Source organism: Eptatretus burgeri, chromosome 10, assembly GCF_056783735.1.
Source record: "Eptatretus burgeri isolate ZD-2024b chromosome 10, Ebu_testis_v1, whole genome shotgun sequence".
Taxonomy (NCBI): Eukaryota; Metazoa; Chordata; class Myxini; order Myxiniformes; family Myxinidae; genus Eptatretus; species Eptatretus burgeri.
The window spans coordinates 88,808,638-88,830,491 of NC_140970.1; the positions used below are offsets into that span (position 1 = coordinate 88,808,638).

The following is a 21,854-nucleotide window of genomic DNA, read 5'->3' on the forward strand; positions in this document are numbered from 1 at the left end:
GGTGCTCCTGCCTCACATCTCGGCTACATGCTGTGGAAACCAAGGTTTTAAAGATAATTGATATCTCCTGCGGCGAAGCTGAGTCTTTGGGTCTCTCACTCTCTCACCGCAGGCAGGTCGGTGGTCTTTCTGTCTTCTACCATCTCCTCTGTGGCCTTGCCCCTCCACCCCCACGCCCCCCCCACTCTGTCTGTGCTCTTTCCTCCCTATATTTCTGCAGGGCATTCAAGGTCCACCAAAAAACCCCCTCTGGTGAAACTACCAAAATCAAGAATCACTGTTCACCTCTTACCTTCACATTTTCATTCATCTCCCCCCCCCCCACTTCTCGAATAAACTCCCACACTCTTCAATCCCACTCCTCCCTCCAGGTCTTCAAAACAGCTGTACACCACCATCTCATATCTTCCCCCATCCAAAACCACAATCTTTTCTCCCCACGTTACTCCACCCCAAACCCACCTCCTTCAAATTTCCTGCTTTCCTTCCTGAAAGTCCCTGTAGTACCACCTTGTTTATCACGTGTACCCCTCCCCATCCCTCTCCCTTCCACAGAACTATATTGTCTCTGTTCCCCATTGTTTTCTGTTTCCCTCTCCCGCCCCTCTTGTGTCCTGCTCCCCTTGTTATATGCTCTGTGTGTTAGCCCTCACACGAGCCTCAACAAGGGATACAAAATTAAACTAGAGTGGGGGCACTCGGTGGAGTGCAAAACCTCCGCCGCCAATACTGCTGGGTCACTTAAGTGAACCTGATATCCTATTCATTGTAGGTCAAAACGAATCAGACTCTACTGAACCACGATTGAATAAACTAAACTCGATCGACGTGCATGTAGAAATTCCCCCCCAAAAATCTATTTTTTTGAAAAAAAAGGTGCAAAATTTCTGTTTTTTTTTTTTCTCTAACAATTTTTTTTTGGTTGGAAATCACTTAAAACATGTAGAAATGCAAAAAAAAAAAAATTCAAATATTTTTCAAGTATAATCGAAATTGTTTTTGAAAAAAAGTTGCAAATTTTTTTTTTTTTTCCTCTAACAATTTTTTTTTTTTTTTGGTTGGAAATCACTTAAAACATGTAGAAATGCAAAAACAAAAATTCAAATATTTTTTCAAAATGGTCGCCATAGCGGCCATATTGGACTTTGGACCAAGTCCAAAATCTGATGGCATGATTCTTGGACTATACCATACCTAATCCCCCCACCAAGTTTCATCGAAATCCGTCCAGGAGTTTTTCCGTAATACTGTTCACAAACAAACAAACAAGCAGTCATAGACTGGTACTTACGAAATCGTCAACTTGACCTCTGACCTTGTCTAATAAAAGCTGTCTCTCGAGAAGGTAGCGACACAAACCAGAAGTTTCTATGATGATTCTGTACCAAACCATCAAAAATCGTAACGTCGACCGAAGCAAAAATCTCCATTTCTCCACGCAATTACTTTATATTATTTTATCAAAGTCACAAAACCGTAATATTCGGGCATCCACCAACAATCTTTACATAATCTGACGGCTCAGCGAGTCAGGCATGCGACGATAACCTTTATTGGGATAAAAAATGACTTTTAAACACCATCTTTATCGAAAACACCGTCAGCGTGCACACGGAAAACCTTAACGTGACTCAACGACGCGTCTGCTCGAGCGCACTGCATCACGTGATGACCTGTGACGCGTCGAGTGAAATATTTTTATACAATCTTAAAACGTCTCCAAAACATCCGATTTTTACCAGAATTTCGACAACCGAGTTTGAAGCGTCCTAAGCGATTGCAAAAACCGAAGACAAAATTAAAATCGAAGTTAAAACGAACTCGTAACGTTGAGCGAAATAAAAATACTCCATTTCTCCACATGAATTTACGGAATTATGTTTGACCTCACTGTGCCCTTGACCTTTGACCGATTTTGACCAAAATCTAATGAGCACTAGCCATCACCCTCCTGAATCATGTGGTGTAATTTGACATTGGTAGCTTCTTCCGTTCTCGAGTTATCGTGCCTACAAACAAACAAACAAGCAGTCATAGACTGGTTCTTACGAAATCGTCAACTTGACCTCTGACCTTGTCTAATAAAAGCTGTCTCTTGAGAAGGTAGCAACGCAAACCAGAAGTTTCTACGATGATTCTGTATCAAACCATCAAAAATCATAACGTCGACCGAAGCAAAAATCTCCATTTCTCCACACAATTATACCTTTACGTAACTCAACGACGCGTCTGCTCGAGCGCACTGCATCATGGGACGACCCGTGACGCGTCGAGTGAAATATTTTTTATACAATCTTAAAACGTCTCCAAAACATCCGATTTTTACCAGAATTTCGACAACCGAGTTTTAAGCGTCCTAAGCAATCGCAAAAACCGAAGACAAAATTAAAATCGAAGTTAAAACGAACTCGTAACGTCGAGCGAAGCAAAAATACTCCATTTCTCCACGTGAATTTACGGAATTATGTTTGACCTCACTGTGACCTTGACCTTTCACCGATTTTGACCAAAATCTAATCAGCACTAGCCATCACCCTCCTGAATCACGTGGTGTAATTTGACATTGGGAGCTTCTTCCGTTCTCGAGTTATCGTGCCTACAAACAAACAAATAAACCAATGTCACCCTTCGGGTGACCCGTATCTTGCCAAAAGGTGACCACGTGTGACTTCTTTAAGGTCACACTGAGGTGAACAGAGCTGCTATCCACCATGAGCGACTCCTTGAGGAATATCTGCCTACGAGAGATTCCGATGAGAATCGTTCTACAGAGTAACCATGAAAATTATGCTTTTGCCTCATAACGTCACCAAATGACGTCATAATGTCTCAAGCTTGACATATCTAGAAAGCACTCATCGAGGTGTTCAATTTGAGGTACTACACGATATGGTTCCTAAAACTTGAAAATTTGACCTTGGGATCAAATATGTTTGACCTGAGGCGCTAACCATGAAGGTCAAGGCCAATCACCACCAAAAATTAATCAGCTGAGCGCCAGACCATGAACTATATTCCCATGAAGTTTGAAGACGATCCGATCAAAATTACTCAAAAAATTAGGGTTTCGTCGACTCCCCTGATTTGCGCCAAAGTGACCTTGACCTTTGACCTTGACCTTCAAAATTTTGTGCACTGAAAGGGACCTCTATAGGCCTCTGATATGCGAAGTTACAAAAATTTCCGATGATAACTGTGCTCTGCAGAATTTTTTATACGTGATTACAGACAAACAAACAAACAAACAAACAAAAAAAAAACAAAAAAAAAAACATATAAGCTGACTAACATATCTTGCAAAAACTTCGTTTTGGCAAGATAACAAACAGAAACGGAAGGCATCGATATACTTACGAAATCTTTAGATTTTGTAAGTGACAAACACACAAACAAACAAACAAACAGAAACGGAAGTGATCATTATACTTACGAAATCTAAAAATTTCGTAAGTAACAAACAGTCAGGTAAAAACAGTAACCTCCGTCCATCTTTGATGGCGGAGGTTAACAATATGTATTTACCGCCTTCTCAGAAACTGCACACACAATTCCGATGAAACTTGACTCCAACCTTCATCACCCATGATGTACCAAAGATTGTTAACGTTAAAAAAATCGGTATCCACAGGTTCCATGGGGGTGGGATGGGGCCGTGGCTGGGGGGGGGGGGGAGGGGAGTTGCCCCTCAAAATATGTATTTGCTTTCTTCTCCGAAACCATGCACACAATGTCAATGAAATTTGACCACAACCTTCATTATCCGTGATGTATCACAGTTTATTCCCGCGATTAACAAAAAAAGGTGGTCGAAGGGGATTTACCGGGGCGGTGGGGAGGGGGAGGTTGCACCCCAACATAGGTATTTGCTACAACAATGGTTCATTGGTATGCTTTGCCAATTCCGTCCCATGTTGACTTTCTCCTCAGTATCATTATTCCATCAGGTGAGCTCCCAGGAGTATTTCCCTTAATTCCCTTGCCAGAGGAGAGGGTATTGCATTTGGGTCCATTTGTTTGTCTGTCTGTCTGTCTCTCTCTGTCCGCACAGAACTTTCGTGTTTTTCTCCATAACCGCTTTTCGGATTGAGACGAAATTTTCACCGTTGGTGCGACTACACAAGTCATGTAGAATGTTTTAATGATAATTATTATGTGAAAGGTCACGTTGTGTGGTAGCCATAAAGGAAAAACGGAAAAACTTTCAACCTCTATCTCTGTAATCGCACCAAAGAAAAAATTGAAACTTGGCACATGGCAAGTACTCCTTATGGGGAATGAGTGTGATTTTTATTATTATTATTTTTTTTTAATGACATCATAGGTGCCCTCGTTATGTCATAATTGCATATGTAGAATACCACATCTGAATAGTAGAAAAATTTTTTGAGGGTCATCTTGGGGTAAAATGGTCCACAGTAAAAAAAAAATTCATGACATTATCGGTCACGTGGTTCGGCAGCCATGTTGTTTCTTCTCTGAAGTGGCTGAACAGATCGAGGAAAAACTTTACACATATGACCGCTCACTGCACGAGGAATTGTGTCCACGAGCAAAAGGTTCACACATATGATATGATATATAGGTCACATGGTTTGACAACCATTTTGGATTCACCCGAAAACCTATAAACATACACCACTCAAAAGAAGTCCTGGTGAGGGTCTGCAATCTCTGTTGCTCTTTTTTGTTGTTGTTGTTGTTGTTGTTGTTGTTGTATTCCTTCTAAACGCGTTGATATTCCTGTCAAGGACAGGTAATTGTATGGTATGAGATTTCATCGGAGCGATGGGGCGTAGAAGAAGATTAAGAAGAACAACTCCATGATAGAATGGTGTCTGAAGCGCCGCCCACAGGAATGCTGTGACATCATCAAGCATCGCGAACGCTTTGAGAAAACACTAATTTCAGCTGAACTGAACAGGATAAATGGAGGAGAAAGTGTACATATCACGTGTGGGTCAATGACAGCCAGAGACATTGGTGTACTTTTACATGAATTACAAGCACTGTGTATATCAATGGACATTGGACAAATCATCTCAGTATATTGTTACAGACCACCGATCTGACCCGGTTGCCCAGTATCGAATCTGGTGAGTCGCAGATTGACTACGTCAGTCCCCCGCCGCAGAGATTTTGTGCATGCCGACAGCAGTCACGGGACAGATCCTACCTTTCACCGATCAACCAAATGATCTGTGTGATGCCGGGAACTCTTAGCGGTACAAGACCATGACCAATCTCTATCTCAAATGGATTGCTCTGGAGATGCCAGATGAAACCATCGCAAGCAAGCAGGATGAGCCGCATACCAAGTCAGGTTTAGCAAGTGTATTGTGTGAGAAAGAAAGGCACATATGTACAGAACAAGCAATTGCAAATCATAAATCTCCAAAATCACCCTCCTACCAAATACATGCTCCCTGAAACAGTCCAAGCGATGGTCGAGAACCTTATTTTTTCTATGCCTTAGGCCTTCAGACACATAGGATAGAGGACATAAGTCGCCACAGGACAATCTCTTTGCTCGGCCAAACCCAATAATGTTGCTTCAAGGTTGCCTGCTCGCGTCAGTCCACCACCCTGACCTGGGTGGAAGGAGGGAGGAACGACTTGGTGCAGTGAGGCGTGGTAGGTCGGGTGGAGGTGTGGTGTCACCCAGCAACTCTGCAAATTTGCAGACCTTACCGCTGCAATTGGTTCTGGCATCTGTGCCATCGTTTAGACACGACGCCCATTTATTTCCTCGACGCCCATTTATTTCCCGTACATCATCAGTGACGTGTCGCACCCCTCCCATTTCGCTCGCCATTGGTTGACGGTCCGGGGGTGCGGTCAGCCTTGCATGACCTCTCACCTCGCCTGAGTTGGTGCCGCAACCAGGCCAGGATGATGATTGTGCCTTTTTCCACCTAAATTCAGGGCTGGAGCCCTAGCCAAACAGCCAAAAGAAAATTTAGGACAGAAAACTGAGGAATTGAGCATAGGATTGCAGGAACAAGGAATTTTAAAAACACAATTGGGTGGGTTTGACATTTCTAGCTGAATGAATTTGGGACGCATATTTAAAATTACGTTTAATTACTTCACGCTTATTCTAAACACTCAATATGGGAATAACTATGCTATTTCAGCATTTATGAACCCCGAGGAACTATTTCCGCAACAACATATTGAATTGAGCCTGGGATCCCAACATCATCATGCATCGGCCAAGTTGTACTAGTTTTGTTTTTCCAACATGGTATCGGGTTTGCATTTGAACATGAGCCCTGCAGCTTATCAAAATGCTGCCTCTTGTACCGTAATAGGTTTTTACAGCTGCTGAGGCGATGGTGATGCATTTATATTCATAAGCTTAACTTCATGCTTTTCCCTTTTCCCTTTCTTGTTATCCAAAAGGGTGGTGAAGGAAGAGATTTCTGATGATAACGCCAAGCTGCCTTGCTTCAATGGCCGTGTCGTCTCGTGGGTATGTCACGCTGTCTCTCACCCGTTATTCATTTGAATTTTTATCATCAACCTGAGTGTTTTTATATCTGTTGGTTCTTTATTTGCAGAGACTAGAAATGGTGAGGAAGGGGCGTAGTTTGAGACTGAGTTTTTCCTTGGCAACATGTTCTCGGCACACCCAGATTTTTAACTGACATGCAGTCTTTCATTCTTCAAAATATAAAAACCTGTTCTTAATTATATATGTATATGTATGTGTATGTGTATATGTATATATATATATATATATATATATATATATATATATATATATATATATATATATATATATATATATATATATATATATATTGTTGTGGTTACCAAATTCGCAAACCACCATTCAGGTCCCTTAGGTGAGGTATCTCGGTAAGTACATGTGTAGTTAGGCCCAAACCCGTTGTCTAGTGGGAATACATGTCATTTATGCGTGCTGCGACTCTTCAGGATAGCCGTTTTTCTTTTACTATCTTTAATTTGGACCAACCGCCATGATTACCACCACCAACCACAACATCAACCACCCACCGCGGCGCCGCTTCACGTCACACCTCGCAACCGTTGCATCGCCACCGTTCTTGCGCCGCTTGTGGGTACCGGTGTTGGACTCGTGCAGGGCGCGCGCCGAACAGCGTGTACAAAACCACGGATTTTCCACTTCAAAAACGACACACGCCCACTTTTGTTCCGTCCAATCGGTGAGCGAGGGGCGATTTGGCCCCGCCCCCAGGGCGTTGGAGGGCGATCGATATATGCAAATTTATGGATCAAAAAGCATTCACGCCCACTTTTTCTCGGGCCAATGGGGAGCGAGGTGAAAGGTCGAAGGGAGGGGGTCAAAGCTGAGAGAGCGAAGCCACGGGGCTTATAAAAGGGACCGTGTTCGTCAGTCAAGAGAACAGAGTTAAGACTTCGCGGGCGGTGGAGTTGGGAAGAAGGAGCAAAAAGGAGCTGGTCGTCGTCGTGTGCGTTGGAGTCGGAGCGGAGGGGACGGAGCTGTGGAGAGGCGGCGAGGGCAGACGAGGGGGTGCTCGCGTCGTGCAGGGAGCTGCACCCCAGGGAGGCCGACAGCGCGACCTGGCCGAGGTGGAGACGCTCGTCACGGGACTCGAGGCAGAGTAGGAATCCTCTATACCCCGAGCATCAGCAACCCCCTCCTGTTTCCCCCCGCGCTGAGATAGTGCGACCAAGGGGGCCCCTTTCCCACCCCCTACCAGACACTGCCCGCGAGGCCCGCGGAGTTGAGGCACCATCGCCGCTCCGCGTCTCATCACCAGACGGGTAGGCCCGACCCGGTCTCGGCCTCAGGCCCGCCTCATCCTTGAGGGTTCTCTATTCTTTTCCTTGGTTTTGGGTATGTGTTGTCGGCGCCGTCTGTGAAGTAAAATTGTATAAGTGTTGCCGTGTGCTCGCGTAATCGGTAGTAGATCTGCATTGTCGCATTTGCTTTTTGTGTAAATTGCATTGTGTTTTTCTTTTCTGTGTGCTTTTGGTGGAATTGAATATGTGTGCTTTCCGTTCAGCGCGAATAAATGTGCTTTGTGTTGAACTGTTTCCCGCTTCGCTTCGTCATTTCTTTCATTGAATCCTCATCTTGCTTCACGTAAAGGGTTGGTAGTGGGCTGAATACGCCCGATAATTAATCGAACCGTCGAGGCCGACGATAACACCGCTCGGTTATCCCGATAGTACGGAACGGGTCGCTTAAGTGGCCCGTGTCCGAAGTCGACCTGCGGCGAGGTGCGATCGCCCGGTCTACCCTCCGCGTGGGTACTTAGGTAGGTCGAATTTGGCGAGCAACCCTATCCCACGCGGGGGCTGATTGGCTCGATCGCGGTGAGACCGAAAGGTCCACCCGTGACTGGTTCCCGGCGTTAGTCCGAGAGGGTCACGACTGGATTGTAGGTCCGGTGGGCGACGTGCCGCGATTCGAGTTACGTGGCCGTCAGCACGCCGGCGGGCGCGAATCCGCAACACTGGTGTCAGGTCGTGCGATACAAATCCATCGCCCTCCTCGCGGCACTGGTATCGGAGAACAGGAAAACGGGCTGTCCTGTCTCCAATTAAATTCACGGGAATCGGTCCAGGGGTGAGAGAAGCGACCCCCGATTCCCTCCAAATTACGAGCGAGCGAAATTAACCCTTCACGAGAAGCAAGATGGCATCTCAAGGCGAGCGGGTGCCGGATGGATTAGGTATGTGTAATAGTAATGTAGAATCCATGGCTCAGGACGGGATCACCGTGCAAGAGAAACCCGTACCAGAAGGTTGGGAAAGGCATCGATGCCGTTCATCTGGTCGGTTTTTTTTATTATAACCCCACCGCTAAATGTAGTCAGTGGGAGTGGCCAGGGCAGGTGACAATACAGCACGTTATGGAACTCGTGCAGAGCATAATTGACGGAATGAAAGAAGGGAACAACGAAATGAAGAGAAATACGCAACAAATGGAAAATAAAAAAATGGATGGAAACGCACTCGAAGCGAAAAACCAATTAAAAGAAAGCCAGGAGGAGACAGAGGAGGGATTGAAGGTCGAAACGGTGGAGTGTGAGAAAAGACTTCAAGACATGAAGAGAGTTGATAAGCTGGGACTGGAGGGAAAAACGGAGACAGAGGAACTGGGAAGACGGGTAGAAAACCACAAGCGCAAGCCGGAAGAACAGTTAGAAGCCAAAGCAAAGTCTGAGTGTGCGGAGATGAGAAAGGAATTGGAAAAGAAAGTTTCTGAGTTACAGAAACACCAAAACAAAGAGAGGGAACTACAAAACGAACTGAGAGTGTTAAAAGAGGAAAGGAAGAGAACGGAAAATGAAACTTTAAGAAACCACACTGTACAGATCGAACAGCTGGAAATGAAGGCCAGACTAAAGAATGAGGAACAAGAAAGAGTAATGAAAGAAGAACGAATGAGACAGGAGAAAGAAATCAGTCAGTTGAAAGAAATGACGAGATTGCAGAAGGAGGAACAAGAAAGACAGTGGAATAGAAAACTGAAAGAGTATGAATTTGAAACTGAACGACAAAAGGAAAAAAATAGGTTTGAATACGAGGAGAAAGTAAAGGAGCAAGGAATGAAGCAGGAAGGAGAAATCAGGAGATTGAAGGACACAACGAGATTGGAGAGGGAAGAACGAGAGGAACAATGGAATAGAAAACAAAAAGAACATGAATCTGAGGTTGACCAATTGGAAGAAAAGCTGAGGCTGGAGTACGAGATAGACAAAGAACAGCGAATGAAACACAAACAGGAGATTAACCAAATGAAGAAAACCATGAAACTGGAGAAGGAAGGACAGGAGAGGAAACGAGGAAGAGTAATGAGACAGCAGCAAATGAAACACAAAAAGGAGATTAACCAAATGAAGCAAACCATGAAACTGGAGAAGGAAGGACAGGAGAGGAAACGAGGAAGAGTCGTGAGAGAACAGCGAATGAAACACAGGAAGGAAATGAGCCAATTGAAAGAAACGATGAGATTGGAAAACAAAGAGCAGGAGGAACAGTGGGAAAGAAAACAACAACTCTATGAGTGTGAAATTGAACAACTAAAACGGAGGGAGAACGAACAGCTAATGGGGCTCAGAGAGAAAGAACGACTCAGATGGGAAAGGAAAAGGAACCAGGAAGAGACAGAAAAAAGGAACCAGGAGAGAAAATGTATAGAGACACGGGAGACAGAAAAAATAGAGGAGAGACAACACGATGAAGACGGGGTAAGTGACGCGCACACACACACACGGAGGTAGTGGAGGATCATGGGGGTGAGCTGGCGGACTGGGTGGAGACCCAGTGCGAGCAGCTGGATGGCCTCCTCCAGGAACGAGGGGAGGGAGTATGCCCCCTTGAGGCGAGTCGCGACCAGGTGAGTTCGGTCGTGCTTTGCGAGGTTGAGGAGGCGAGTGCTGTGAACGGGTGCTCGGAGAGCTTGGGGGGTATAGAGGCCCCGGAGACCCTTGTGGGGACACGAATCCCCAGTGTGGTTGTCCCTGTGTGTGTGGTGCAAGGCGTGAGTGCGGCACCGTGTGTGGAAGCGACCCCGTGTGTGAGTGGTGTGGTGGCGATGGTGCCAGAGTACGTGCTTCCCAGCACGCCGAGTGTGGATGAGGCACCGCGGGTGAGTGCCCCTGCGTGTGTGGATGAGGCACCGCGGTTGAGTGCCCCCGCGTGTATGAGTGGGGCACGGTGTGTGGATGAGGCACCGCGGGTGAGTGCCCCCGCATGCGTGAGTGAACGGCCGTGTGCAAGGTCGCTGTGTGCAAGGGAGACCGTGTGTGTGAGAGAGCGGTATGAAAGGGAGATGTCGGTTGGCATGCGGGAGCACGCAGCCGCGTCTCCCGGTGTGAATGTAATGGAATGGAGTGTGAGCGTCGTAACACGCAGGTGTGCGTGGGTTGAATGGCGACGACGGCGACATGGGAGGAACGAAAGCCGAGTAGCGGCTGTAGTTGTTTCGGCGACCGTGCCGGGTTCACCCAGCAGTGAGCACGAGGTCCGTGCTGTGCAACGCACGAGGCCCCCACGTGCTCGCTTGCGAGAGTGAAACCCCGGTCCGGAAACGCACGCGGTGGATTTGCCGATCCCGCGGACGGACAAAGTTTAGGCAGGTTAATGGATTTGGACCGGACGGGTTCTCCACGCGATCGTGTGTGTTAAGCTCCAATGGGCAAAGCACATGTGTTCGCGTGGGGAACCCCTCGAGACGTGGGGCTTGTGTTTTTTTTTTATGCGCACGGTGACGCCATGGCTGCACGTGGGGTTGGAATCCGGCAGGAGGGGTATCTCTGCCGGATGGTACCGTCCAAGGAGGGACGAGGAACATGTGCAGCTGCATGACGTCACGGGCAGGTGCGAGCGAGAGTTGCCGCGCAGGTGCTGCGCATGGAAAAAAAAAAAGAAAAGCAAGTCTCACTTTCGGGTGCACAGGATTCCTGGGCAAGGGGTGGAAGACCCCCTTGACCTTGGGCACAGGATGGAAACTAGTTAGGGGGAAGGGTTAGCTTAGTTAGACCGACTTCATGGGGCAGGGGTAAGTCCTCATGGAGTCCGTGGAATGGATTAGGTAGAGGGATTTAGATGAGCTTTCGGTTGGGAAATAAAATGATTAATTTGGAGACCGTGACAGTTGTGGATGTGTAGAGGGGACGTAGTTTAGCTACGTAGTGTTAAAAGGAACGTGCTATAGTTTAAGGGACGACGTGGGAGCACGAGTGAGTTAGGGGAGGTAGTTAGAAGGATGGCAGAGTTCAGCGGTGAGTGTGTTGAAGAGTTGGTGAGTGAAGTGGAAGCATGTGCTTGGTGAGTGAGTAAGGCCAGCGGGTCTGTGTGTGTGGAGCGAATGGGGAATGCATGGTGCGATGAGTGATTGGGGGGAGGAGTGACTCCCGCCCAAGGGACCCCGGGGTCAGTATAAAGTGAGTTAGCTGGGTTAGTCAAATTAACAAAAATGGAGGTCGTTTTGTTGTTGGTGGGAGTGTAGGCTCGAAACCCATTTGGAGGGGTGCAGGAGCCCTGTTGACGGGCTTGGGAGCGTGGCTGCGAAAGGTGAGTATCGCTGAGTGGGTACCCCGGGCACCAGGCTAGTCGGCCGCGGTAGGCCATGGGCCCATGGGGGGCCGGGATAGAGTAGTGGGCACGGGTGCGCCTGCTTGGTGCGGGGGCCCGGGGTGCCATTAGCCGCGTGGGCAGTGTTGTGGGCACGGGTGACCCTCGGAAAGGGGCCCGGGAGGCCGGCCTGCCAAGTGTGCGTTTCAGCGGAGGTGCCATGGCGGGCACTCCCCGGTGTTAGGGAGCTGGTAGGCTCGGAGGCAGTGTAGTGCCCGGGGGTGCCATAGCGGGAGATTCGGCAGAGGGTCGTGCCTGCCAAAGGGAGCCACGTGTCCCAGCCATGAGACCGTGTGAGGGCACGGAGAGAAAATTGGGGGGCGAGGCCCGAAATTGTGAGGACACCAACACAGGCGACGGGAATCTGGGTTGTTAGAACCAATAGTTTAAGCGAGAGGCGCTTGTTGAAAGCCCCGGGGTAGTTTAAGAGTTAATGGTTATGGTAGATTAGGAGATGTACCCCTCCGCACCATCCATCCCCTCGCTGTCGTTGTGGGCCGCTGGACCCACTTTGGTTATAGATCGCCGAACTCTGGGGAGGCCATTCTGAGGCTTCGTTGGGCCTCGACACAGGACGTTAGCTCTCCCTTATTCCCCTCCGGGAAGGGAACGTAGGGGTTGGGAGTAGGCTAGGTGACAGGATAGGTTAGCCGAACAAGGACGATAAAGGGGGTTAGGGGACGATTTATAGTGGGGAAGTAAAAATAAAAAATAAGTTGGGGCTAAATTGGGGTTTGACAAATTAAGGGAGTGGGTATGTACAGTGACAGGCAAAGGCGATAGGTGGGAGGGAGACAGGTAGGTAGGTCCGAGCCCGCCTTCCAAGTGGCCAGCACCACCGCACTCCCTCCACCAACCTCCACGGAACGGCAAAGGCTGGCCAACTTCATCTGCAGCTGCTGTGCTGCAAGGCCTGTGCCGGCTGGATCGTCTGCAGCTGCTGTGCTGCAAGGCCTGAGCCGGCCAGTTCATCTGCTGGCTGTTTTTCTTCAAGGCCTGTGCCGGCCAGTTCATCTGCCGGCTGTGTTTGCCTGCAGCGGCCTTCTTCTGCGGGCTGTGTTGCCTGCACCTTTGCCATGCCATGCCCACTGCCCATGTTCACCAGCCCCGTTCAATTTTTGCTTTGCCCCCCCCCCCTGTTCATTGCCATGTGCGCCAGGATCAAGGCAACAGTTTGCATGCTGCAAGAACTGCCCCGTTGGCAGCTACAACACGGGCCTGCAGTGGCGGCCCGTGCACCGTGTTTGTGTCCATCCATTCGTTGTGCTCATTGCGTATGCCACTTGAGCTGGCACGGAGACTGCGTTGTGCAGCCCATGCACCGTTGTGGTTCACTGCGTTCAGTTCAAAAAGGAAGGCCTTGGACTGCGTGTGAGCAGCCAGCCACGTTCCCTGTCACCTGCATTGTTTTGAGCCAGAGACTGCATGCGAGCAGCCTGGCTCCCTGCTAACTGCTTTCTTTTTGCAGAGTTCAGTGATCCTGGGCCATGGTTTAGTGTAAAATTTGTAAGTTAAGGTTAAGATGTACTGTAAATATGAGTGCGCCCCCGGCATGTATGTCTTAGCGCCGGCAATTTTATTTAAGTCGTCCGTGTGAGTGAGTTTGTTTAGGTAGTTACGCAGCCCTCAGGTTATTTATTTTGGGGACACGAATACCATGAATGTCGCACTCAGGGATCCGTAGGTAAAATGTACTAGGGGAAAACTACACATGATGGCACACGAAAATTTGACGACTCGGGACGAGTCTGTAAAAAGGGGAGGGGGTAGTGTTGTGGTTACCAAATTCGCAAACCACCATTCAGGTCCCTTAGGTGAGGTATCTCGGTAAGTACATGTGTAGTTAGGCCCAAACCCGTTGTCTAGTGGGAATACATGTCATTTATGCGTGCTGCGACTCTTCAGGATAGCCGTTTTTCTTTTACTATCTTTAATTTGGACCAACCGCCATGATTACCACCACCAACCACAACATCAACCACCCACCGCGGCACCGCTTCATGTCACACCTCGCAACCGTCGCATCGCCACCGTTCTTGCGCCGCTTGTGGGTACCGGTGTTGGACTCGTGCAGGGCGCGCGCCGAACAGCGTGTACAAAACCACGGATTTTCCACTTCAAAAACGACACACGCCCACTTTTGTTCCGTCCAATCGGTGAGCGAGGGGCGATTTGGCCCCGCCCCCAGGGCGTTGGAGGGCGATCGATATATGCAAATTTATGGATCAAAAAGCATTCACGCCCACTTTTTCTCGGGCCAATGGGGAGCGAGGTGAAAGGTCGAAGGGAGGGGGTCAAAGCTGAGAGAGCGAAGCCACGGGGCTAATAAAAGCGACCGTGTTCGTCAGTCAAGAGAACAGAGAGTTAAGACTTCGCGGGCGGTGGAGTTGGGAAGAAGGAGCAAAAAGGAGCTGGTCGTCGTCGTGTGCGTTGGAGTCGGAGCGGAGGGGACGGAGCTGTGGAGAGGCGGCGAGGGCAGACGAGGGGGTGCTCGCGTCGTGCAGGGAGCTGCACCCCAGGGAGGCCGACAGCGCGACCTGGCCGAGGTGGAGATGCTCGTCGCGGGACTCGAGGCAGAGTAGGAATCCTCTATACCCCGAGCATCAGCAACCCCCTCCTGTTTCCCCCCGCGCTGAGATAGTGCGACCAAGGGGGCCCCTTTCCCACCCCCTACCAGACACTGCCCGCGAGGCCCGTGGAGTTGAGGCACCATCGCCGCTCCGCGTCTCATCACCAGACGGGTAGGCCCGACCCAGTCTCGGCCTCAGGCCCGCCTCATCCTTGAGGGTTCTCTATTCTTTTCCTTGGTTTTGGGTATGTGTTGTCGGCGCCGTCTGTGAAGTAAAATTGTATAAGTGTTGCCGTGTGCTCGCGTAATCGGTAGTAGATCTGCATTGTCGCATTTGCTTTTTGTGTAAATTGCATTGTGTTTTTCTTTTCTGTGTGCTTTTGGTGGAATTGAATATGTGTGCTTTCCGTTCAGCGCGAATAAATGTGCTTTGTGTTGAACTGTTTCCCGCTTCGCTTCGTCATTTCTTTCATTGAATCCTCATCTTGCTTCACGTAAAGGGTTGGTAGTGGGCTGAATACGCCCGATAATTAATCGAACCGTCGAGGCCGACGATAACACCGCTCGGTTATCCCGATAGTACGGAACGGGTCGCTTAAGTGGCCCGTGTCCGAAGTCGACCTGCGGCAAGGTGCGATCGCCCGGTCTACCCTCCGCGTGGGTACTTAGGTAGGTCGAATTTGGCGAGCAACCCTATCCCACGCGGGGGCTGATTGGCTCGATCGCGGTGAGACCGAAAGGTCCACCCGTGACTGGTTCCCGGCGTTAGTCCGAGAGGGTCACGACTGGATTGTCCGTCCGGTGGGCGACGTGCCGCGATTCGAGTTACGTGGCCGTCAGCACGCCGGCGGGCGCGAATCCGCAACAAAATATATATATATATATATATATATATATATATATATATATATATATATATATATATATATATATATATATATATATATATTGTTTCTTTTGAGGGTGGGGAGGGTTAGACATTGCCACAGAACAGATAGTGTCTCGAGTAGTATGATGCATGTACGAGTTGTGAGCCATCTCGATTGATTAAGAAAGGAAACCTTAGCTTCAGGATTGTTTTGCTGAATGTGCATCATCCAGAAGATGGTGCGTAGTAATAATTAATGTTAAGGAAATTATACGTATAAATCATTAATCCTTATAATGTCCCACTGGGTGGCATTGGGGCTCTGCCAGGCAATGGAGAGGGAGGGGTGGGGGCGAAGCGATGGACGCCATGAGGGGCAGAGTGTTGCCCAGAGAGCGAGGCGAGGAGCATGGATCGCGGCGGTTCGGGTGGAGAAGGATCGTGAGCTGGTCTGAGGAGAACTGACTGGGAGTTTCTGATGAGATTCGTGGCTGAGGAGAGGAGGGTTGCGTGAATATACAAGGAGATAGTGTGCCACAGAGGAAACTGTTACTTTGTTCGTCCTGCCTACCTGCCTGCCTTCTCGTGTTCCTGCCTTGCCCCATCCGTTGACCTGCCTGTGTAGGAAGGTTGTGGGAGGGCGCCACTTGGCTTGTTTTGCGGGGACCTTGATTACCTTTGAAGATCGCCAGATGCATTGCTGGCATTCTACTGAGGTAGGGCAACTGGTGGAGGACGAGGCACTTCAGAATCACAAAGCGGCCCTTCTCAAGGGTCACGTGACCGCTCCCAGCCTGTTGTCGGATGCAAGGAGGTTTGCGCGCTGGGAGCGTCTCGTAACAATACACCCATTCAGCCACGTCTGTTGGCTTTGACCTCGGGCTCTTTCCTGAAGAAATCGAGGGGGCAAGGCAGCCTTGCCACCTTCTCGAATGAGGTCACGATGCGTGTTGATCCAAGTTCCCCGGCGGAGTGGGATGGCGACCCACCAGAAGTATCTATTTGGCCGATTGGCAATCCTTTGTCCTGGCTGCTAGGATGTGTGACCAGCTCCTTTCGGAGCTGGACTTCGACACGCCGCCAAGGGCCGAGGTAATCACGATTCCTGAACGGGACAGGAAAGCTCACATTGTGAGACAATCCCCGGGAGCCCTTGGTGCCCTCCTGCATACTTGCCACACCCAAGTCCTTGCCTCATTGAGGAAGGACCGGGCGCTGGTGCAGGTGTTAAAGAACAATCATGACGGCGCAATACAGTCGATGTTTCTGCATCTTTCATCTCCTCATCATGTTCATTCGTCGAGCAAAAGCATGCCTTTGTCTCCTCATCACCTGCTCGTCTCCTCATCGCCTGCTCATCCACCAACAGCTGAGGCCACCCGGTTCTTGTTCCCTTTTCCTGTCTGTGATTGAATCTGGTGTGTGGAGCCCTAGGTTTTATTCTCATTGTGTATAATTATTTATTATTGGTTCTGGGTTCCCCCTTTAATCCCCACCCCTAACCGCTGTCATCTTCATCAAAATCACCATCCCCTGGTTCTTTTTATTTCTTTGGTTAGGGAATAAACCCATTGGTTTTACAAGTGTTAAGAGCCTCGTGTCTCTCCGGTTCTCACGTGTTCATGAATGAATTTGCAATTTATTGAATGCAGTCTGAGGGAGTAAAAAGCCAGTTTGGTCCATCTGTCCAGCATCGGTGTTGATCAGCGTGGACATGACAATGTGTAATCATTATTGTAATAGTTTTGTCTTTTGTTTACACTTTGACATTTTAATGTAAGATACAAAAGGAAATGATGATAATGTCAGTCATGTGATGCATAGCTTGCACTGATAAAAATGAAGAATCCATTACCTGTTGTCGTCTTTAACGGACACAATTATTCCCACGTTTTTGTGGGGTCAGCCAGGGGAAACTTGGCTCGCGTATTTCACAAACCGTCTGGCCAGGCCTGACGCTCAACAGAGGTTAAGGCAGGAATTTGGAATTTGACCAGGGTGCTGGCGCTAGCTCGCTTACTCTTCACGAAGGACATGTTAATTTTTTTTTTAATTTTTGGTATACATTGTCAAGGCTCATATAAGAGCTAACACGCAATGCACAACAAGGGGTGGGGGGAGGCAGGAGACAAGAGGGGTGGGAGAGGGAAGGATAAAACAGTGGGGAACAGAGATGTTCGGAAATCTGTGGAAGGGACAGGGATGGGGTGGGGAACACGGGGTAAACAAGATGGATATTACAGGGACTCTCAGGAAGGAAAACAGGGAATTTGAAGGAGGTCGGTTTGGGGTAGATTAACGGGGTAGAAAAGATCGTGGTTTTGGATGGGGGAAGATATGAGGTGGTGGTGAACAGCTGTTTTGAAAGCCTGGAGGGAAGAATGGGATTGAAGAGAGTGTGGGAGTTTATTCCAAAGGCGGGTAAAAAGAGGAATGAAAGAGTGAAGGTGAGCAGTGATTTGTGATTTTGGTAGATTTCTCCCAGAAGGGGGTTGCTGGCGGACCTTGAGCGCCCTGTGGAAATATTGTTGGGGGGGGGGGTGGGGACGTATCACAGACAAAGCAGGGGAGGTGAGACCGGAGAGGAGATGGTAGAAGACAAAGACCACTGACCTGCCTGCGGTGAGAAAGTGAGAGGCCCAAAGACTCAGCCTCATCACGGAAGATACCAATGATCCTGAATGCCTTGGTTTCCACAGCATGAAGCTGAGAAAGGTGAGTGACAGGAGCACCAGCCCAGAGGGGAGAGCAGTGCTCCATCAGGCTGCAGATGAAAGCTTTGTATGTGTTCAGGAGCTCAGGCGGGCCGAGGAAGGACTTTGCATGACGGAGGATTCCCGGTCGGCGACTGGCTTTGGAGGCCAGGTTGGAAATATGGCTTTCCCAGGAAAGATCATGGCAGATAGTGAGACCCAGAAGCTTGAATGAAAGGACTTCTTCAAGAGGATTGTTGAGAAAGAAGATGAGGTGGGGGGGGGGGGTCCAAACGGTCTTTTCGGAGAGACATAGTGAGAGTGTGAGATTACCCGTCTTAATCGTGTAAATCGAGCCATTGAGTCATCGTGGTTCATGTTCCGATATTTATGTTCAAATTCTGGGAGATTGCTTTCAAACGGTGCCATTTAATATGGTTCATTACATCTGCATATTCCCAAACAGTTATATTACTTGTATCATTGTCCAAATGTGAATGAGAGGTTTTTTTGCCATTCAATTGCAATGTTGAACTTTTAGCATTTTCTTTCCATCTCGTAGCTTTTCTCCTGCACTGCCAAACAAATATTTTCCTCTTTGGTGCCATGCCTTGTACTCAGGACCCTCAGAACTTGTTGATTCAGCTGCCCTGTTCCACATTTGTGCTCTCCTCCAACATCCCTCCCTCCCACCCCACCCTCTACTCTTTCATCTCCCCCCCCTTTACCACCGCACAAACCGAAGAAGCAATGGCTGTTTGGGCAGCCCCGTTGCTCTGTCGGCCAATCTGCTTTGAGCTGCTATGACCCACGTGATGGTTCTTTATTTTAACCAGTGAGGTTTTCTACAGCTCCTGGGGCTTTGTAATAACAGCTGTTTTTCATATGTGAAAGGCTGCACCTCCTTTCTCCTGGCCTGTTCAGAGATAGTTACTTCTGTCTGTTCTTTGCCAGAAGGACTTTGTGTTGACACTCATTTTGAGTTATCGTCGTTATTGTTATATATCACCTAATGCAACCATTTATTTGTCCGTTTATTTATTCATTAATCAATGTGATCTGCACTTTGGGAGAGTGGCAATTTTGTGGTGGTGCATGCACCACCGAGAGCTCTTTCTCACCATCTGTGGAAACCTTCCGAGCAGCTTGGAAAGATGAGTTCGCTTGATCAAAGTGATGATTGTTGTTTTTGCCTGTTATTTTCCAAACATGATCTGTGTGAGGCATTTGTAAATGTACACTATATCGGATACTTGCAGGATATTATTATTATTTATTTTTGTCTCCAGCCTTTTTTATTTTTTATTTTTTGAGCATTCTTTGTATTTCTTCATCTGTGAGCATGGTCAACTTTTCTAACTTTGGGTATGAGGGTTGTTATAAACTTTTATTTCCATAGTTTGGTAATGGCTGATATAAGGCAGTCTGTTGCATCGTATGTAACTTTCTATATTTGCTTTTTAACTTTTTTTTTTCTGGCTCTGTTCCGTCTGCTTTCGTTTTTGCTGATGCGGTAGTGAAAACATGATGAGTTGTAGGAGTGTTTGTTAAGTGAAGGCCCAAGTGTTTGCCAAGCCCACGTACTGCACTCATTCACCCTTGTGCTGTGGTCCAGTGCCAGAGGCGCTCCGTTCCTGAAAGCTTTTAAGGGCCAAGGTCGGAAATGCCAACTTGCTGAAGCCTTCCTGAGCTTAAAGGCAGATTCTGTATTGTGCAACTGTGCATTCCATAAGGATGATTCAAATAGTCATAAACCTGATAATTGGATTATTTTTCAATTCCTTTGTTCTTACATAAGATATAAGCTGGGTATTTACATAAGACGCACACACACACACACACACACACACACACACACACACACACACACACACACACACACACACACACACACACACACACACACACACACCTTGTTTTTTTCACGTCTGCTCACAATTGTATTTATTAATTGTGAAATACTGGCTATTCATAAAACATAATATAATTTAAAGGATTGTCGTAAATTATGTTAATTTCACAATTCCCTAACTAACTTTATTGAAGTTGTAAACCTCAAAATATAGTTCCCTTCCCTAAAGTTAAGAACCTTAACCTGTAAGCAATTGACTGATTTCTTGACTGAATTGATGATCAGCTGGGCACCATTTTTCCTCGAGGTTTTGATCCTTTCAGCTCGTCTCCTGCTCCCTTTGTTATACGTTCTGTATGTTAGCTCTTATAGGAGCCTCGATATTGTATCCGAATGTAAAATAAAAACTCTCCAAACGGCAGATCCACAACCTCGGTCACAGATCCACATCAGTGGATCCACAACCTCGGTCACAGATCCACATCAGTAGATCCACACCCTCAGTCACAGATCCACATCAGTAGATCCACAACCTCGGTCACAGATCCACATCAGTAGATCCACAACCTCGGTCACAGATCCACATCAGTAGATCCACAACCTCAGTCACAGATCCACATCAGTAGATCCACAACCTCAGTCACAGATCCACATCAGTAGATCCACAACCTCAGTCACAGATCCACATCAGTAGATCCACAACCTCAGTCACAGATCCACATCAGTAGATCCACAACCTCGGTCACAGATCCACAACCTCAGTCACAGATCCACAACCTCAGTCACAGATCCACATCAGTAGATTCACAACCTCAGTTGCATCTCGGCAATCAGCAACCAATTAAAGCAACATCACTAATCAAACTTTACTCGCTAGAGGAGTTAATGTAATATCGCATAGTTATAACTTGCATCACACATTCCATTAAATGATAATACATTAAACCATACACATCTTACCTTAAATACTGTCGAACCCCGACATAGCGGTCCTGCTATTCAGACCCTGCTATCTGCGGGTCATAAAGTGGGACCTGTCACTTTTTTTTTTAACACTTCAGGATTGGTTTCCTATATTCACTACCACCGATATTAATTCAGCCTGGGAATTCTTCCACAGAAAACTGCTCTCTCTTGTATGCACCGATTCATCCCATCTCGTCTTCAATTATCTTCCCATCCTCCCACTCTTGGTTCTCTGAATCCTGTGGTCAGGAATTTGCTTTAAAACAACTTGCATTCTACTCCTGGAAGGCAAATCTGACCGAAAGCAACCTCAGATCATTCCACAAAGCCTGCAACAAGTGTGTGTGTCTACCCTCAGGAGAGCCAGAAATCAACATCTGTCCACTCTCAAGAATGAGCTTTCAAACTTGTTTCTATCCTCTAAAACCTGGTGGTTCCTTGCTAAGTATGTCTCTGGTATATGCTCCCCTTCCATTCCTTCCATCCCTTCCCTCTCTTAAATGGCACCACAACCGACTCCGCTCGTGAGAAGGCCGAGTGCCTAAATTCTGTATTTTCTTCAAAATCTTGTTTCCCTAATCTCTCTCTCTCTCTCTCTCTCTCTCTCTCTCTCTCTCTCTCTCTCTCTCTCTCTCTCTCTCTCTCTCTCTCTCTCTCTCTCTCTCTCTCAAATCTCTCTCAAATCTCTCTCTCTCTCTCTCTCTCTCTCTCTCTCTCTCTCTATCTCTCTATCTCTCTATCTCTCTATCTCTCTATCTCTCTATCTCTCTATCTCTCTATCTCTCTATCTCTCTATCTCTCTATCTCTCA

General features: G+C 47.8%; 1 protein-coding gene across 1 annotated transcript in view; it reads left to right on the forward strand.

Annotated features, from left to right (window-relative positions):
- The window catches only part of DVL3 (dishevelled segment polarity protein 3), a 139,164-nt gene that overhangs the window by 40,892 nt on the left and 76,418 nt on the right, over nucleotides 1-21,854 (forward strand). The window contains exon 2 of the mRNA XM_085899267.1: nucleotides 6,403-6,472. Coding sequence (XP_085755393.1) covers nucleotides 6,403-6,472 — 70 coding nt within the window. The remainder of the gene's footprint in view (nucleotides 1-6,402; nucleotides 6,473-21,854) is intronic.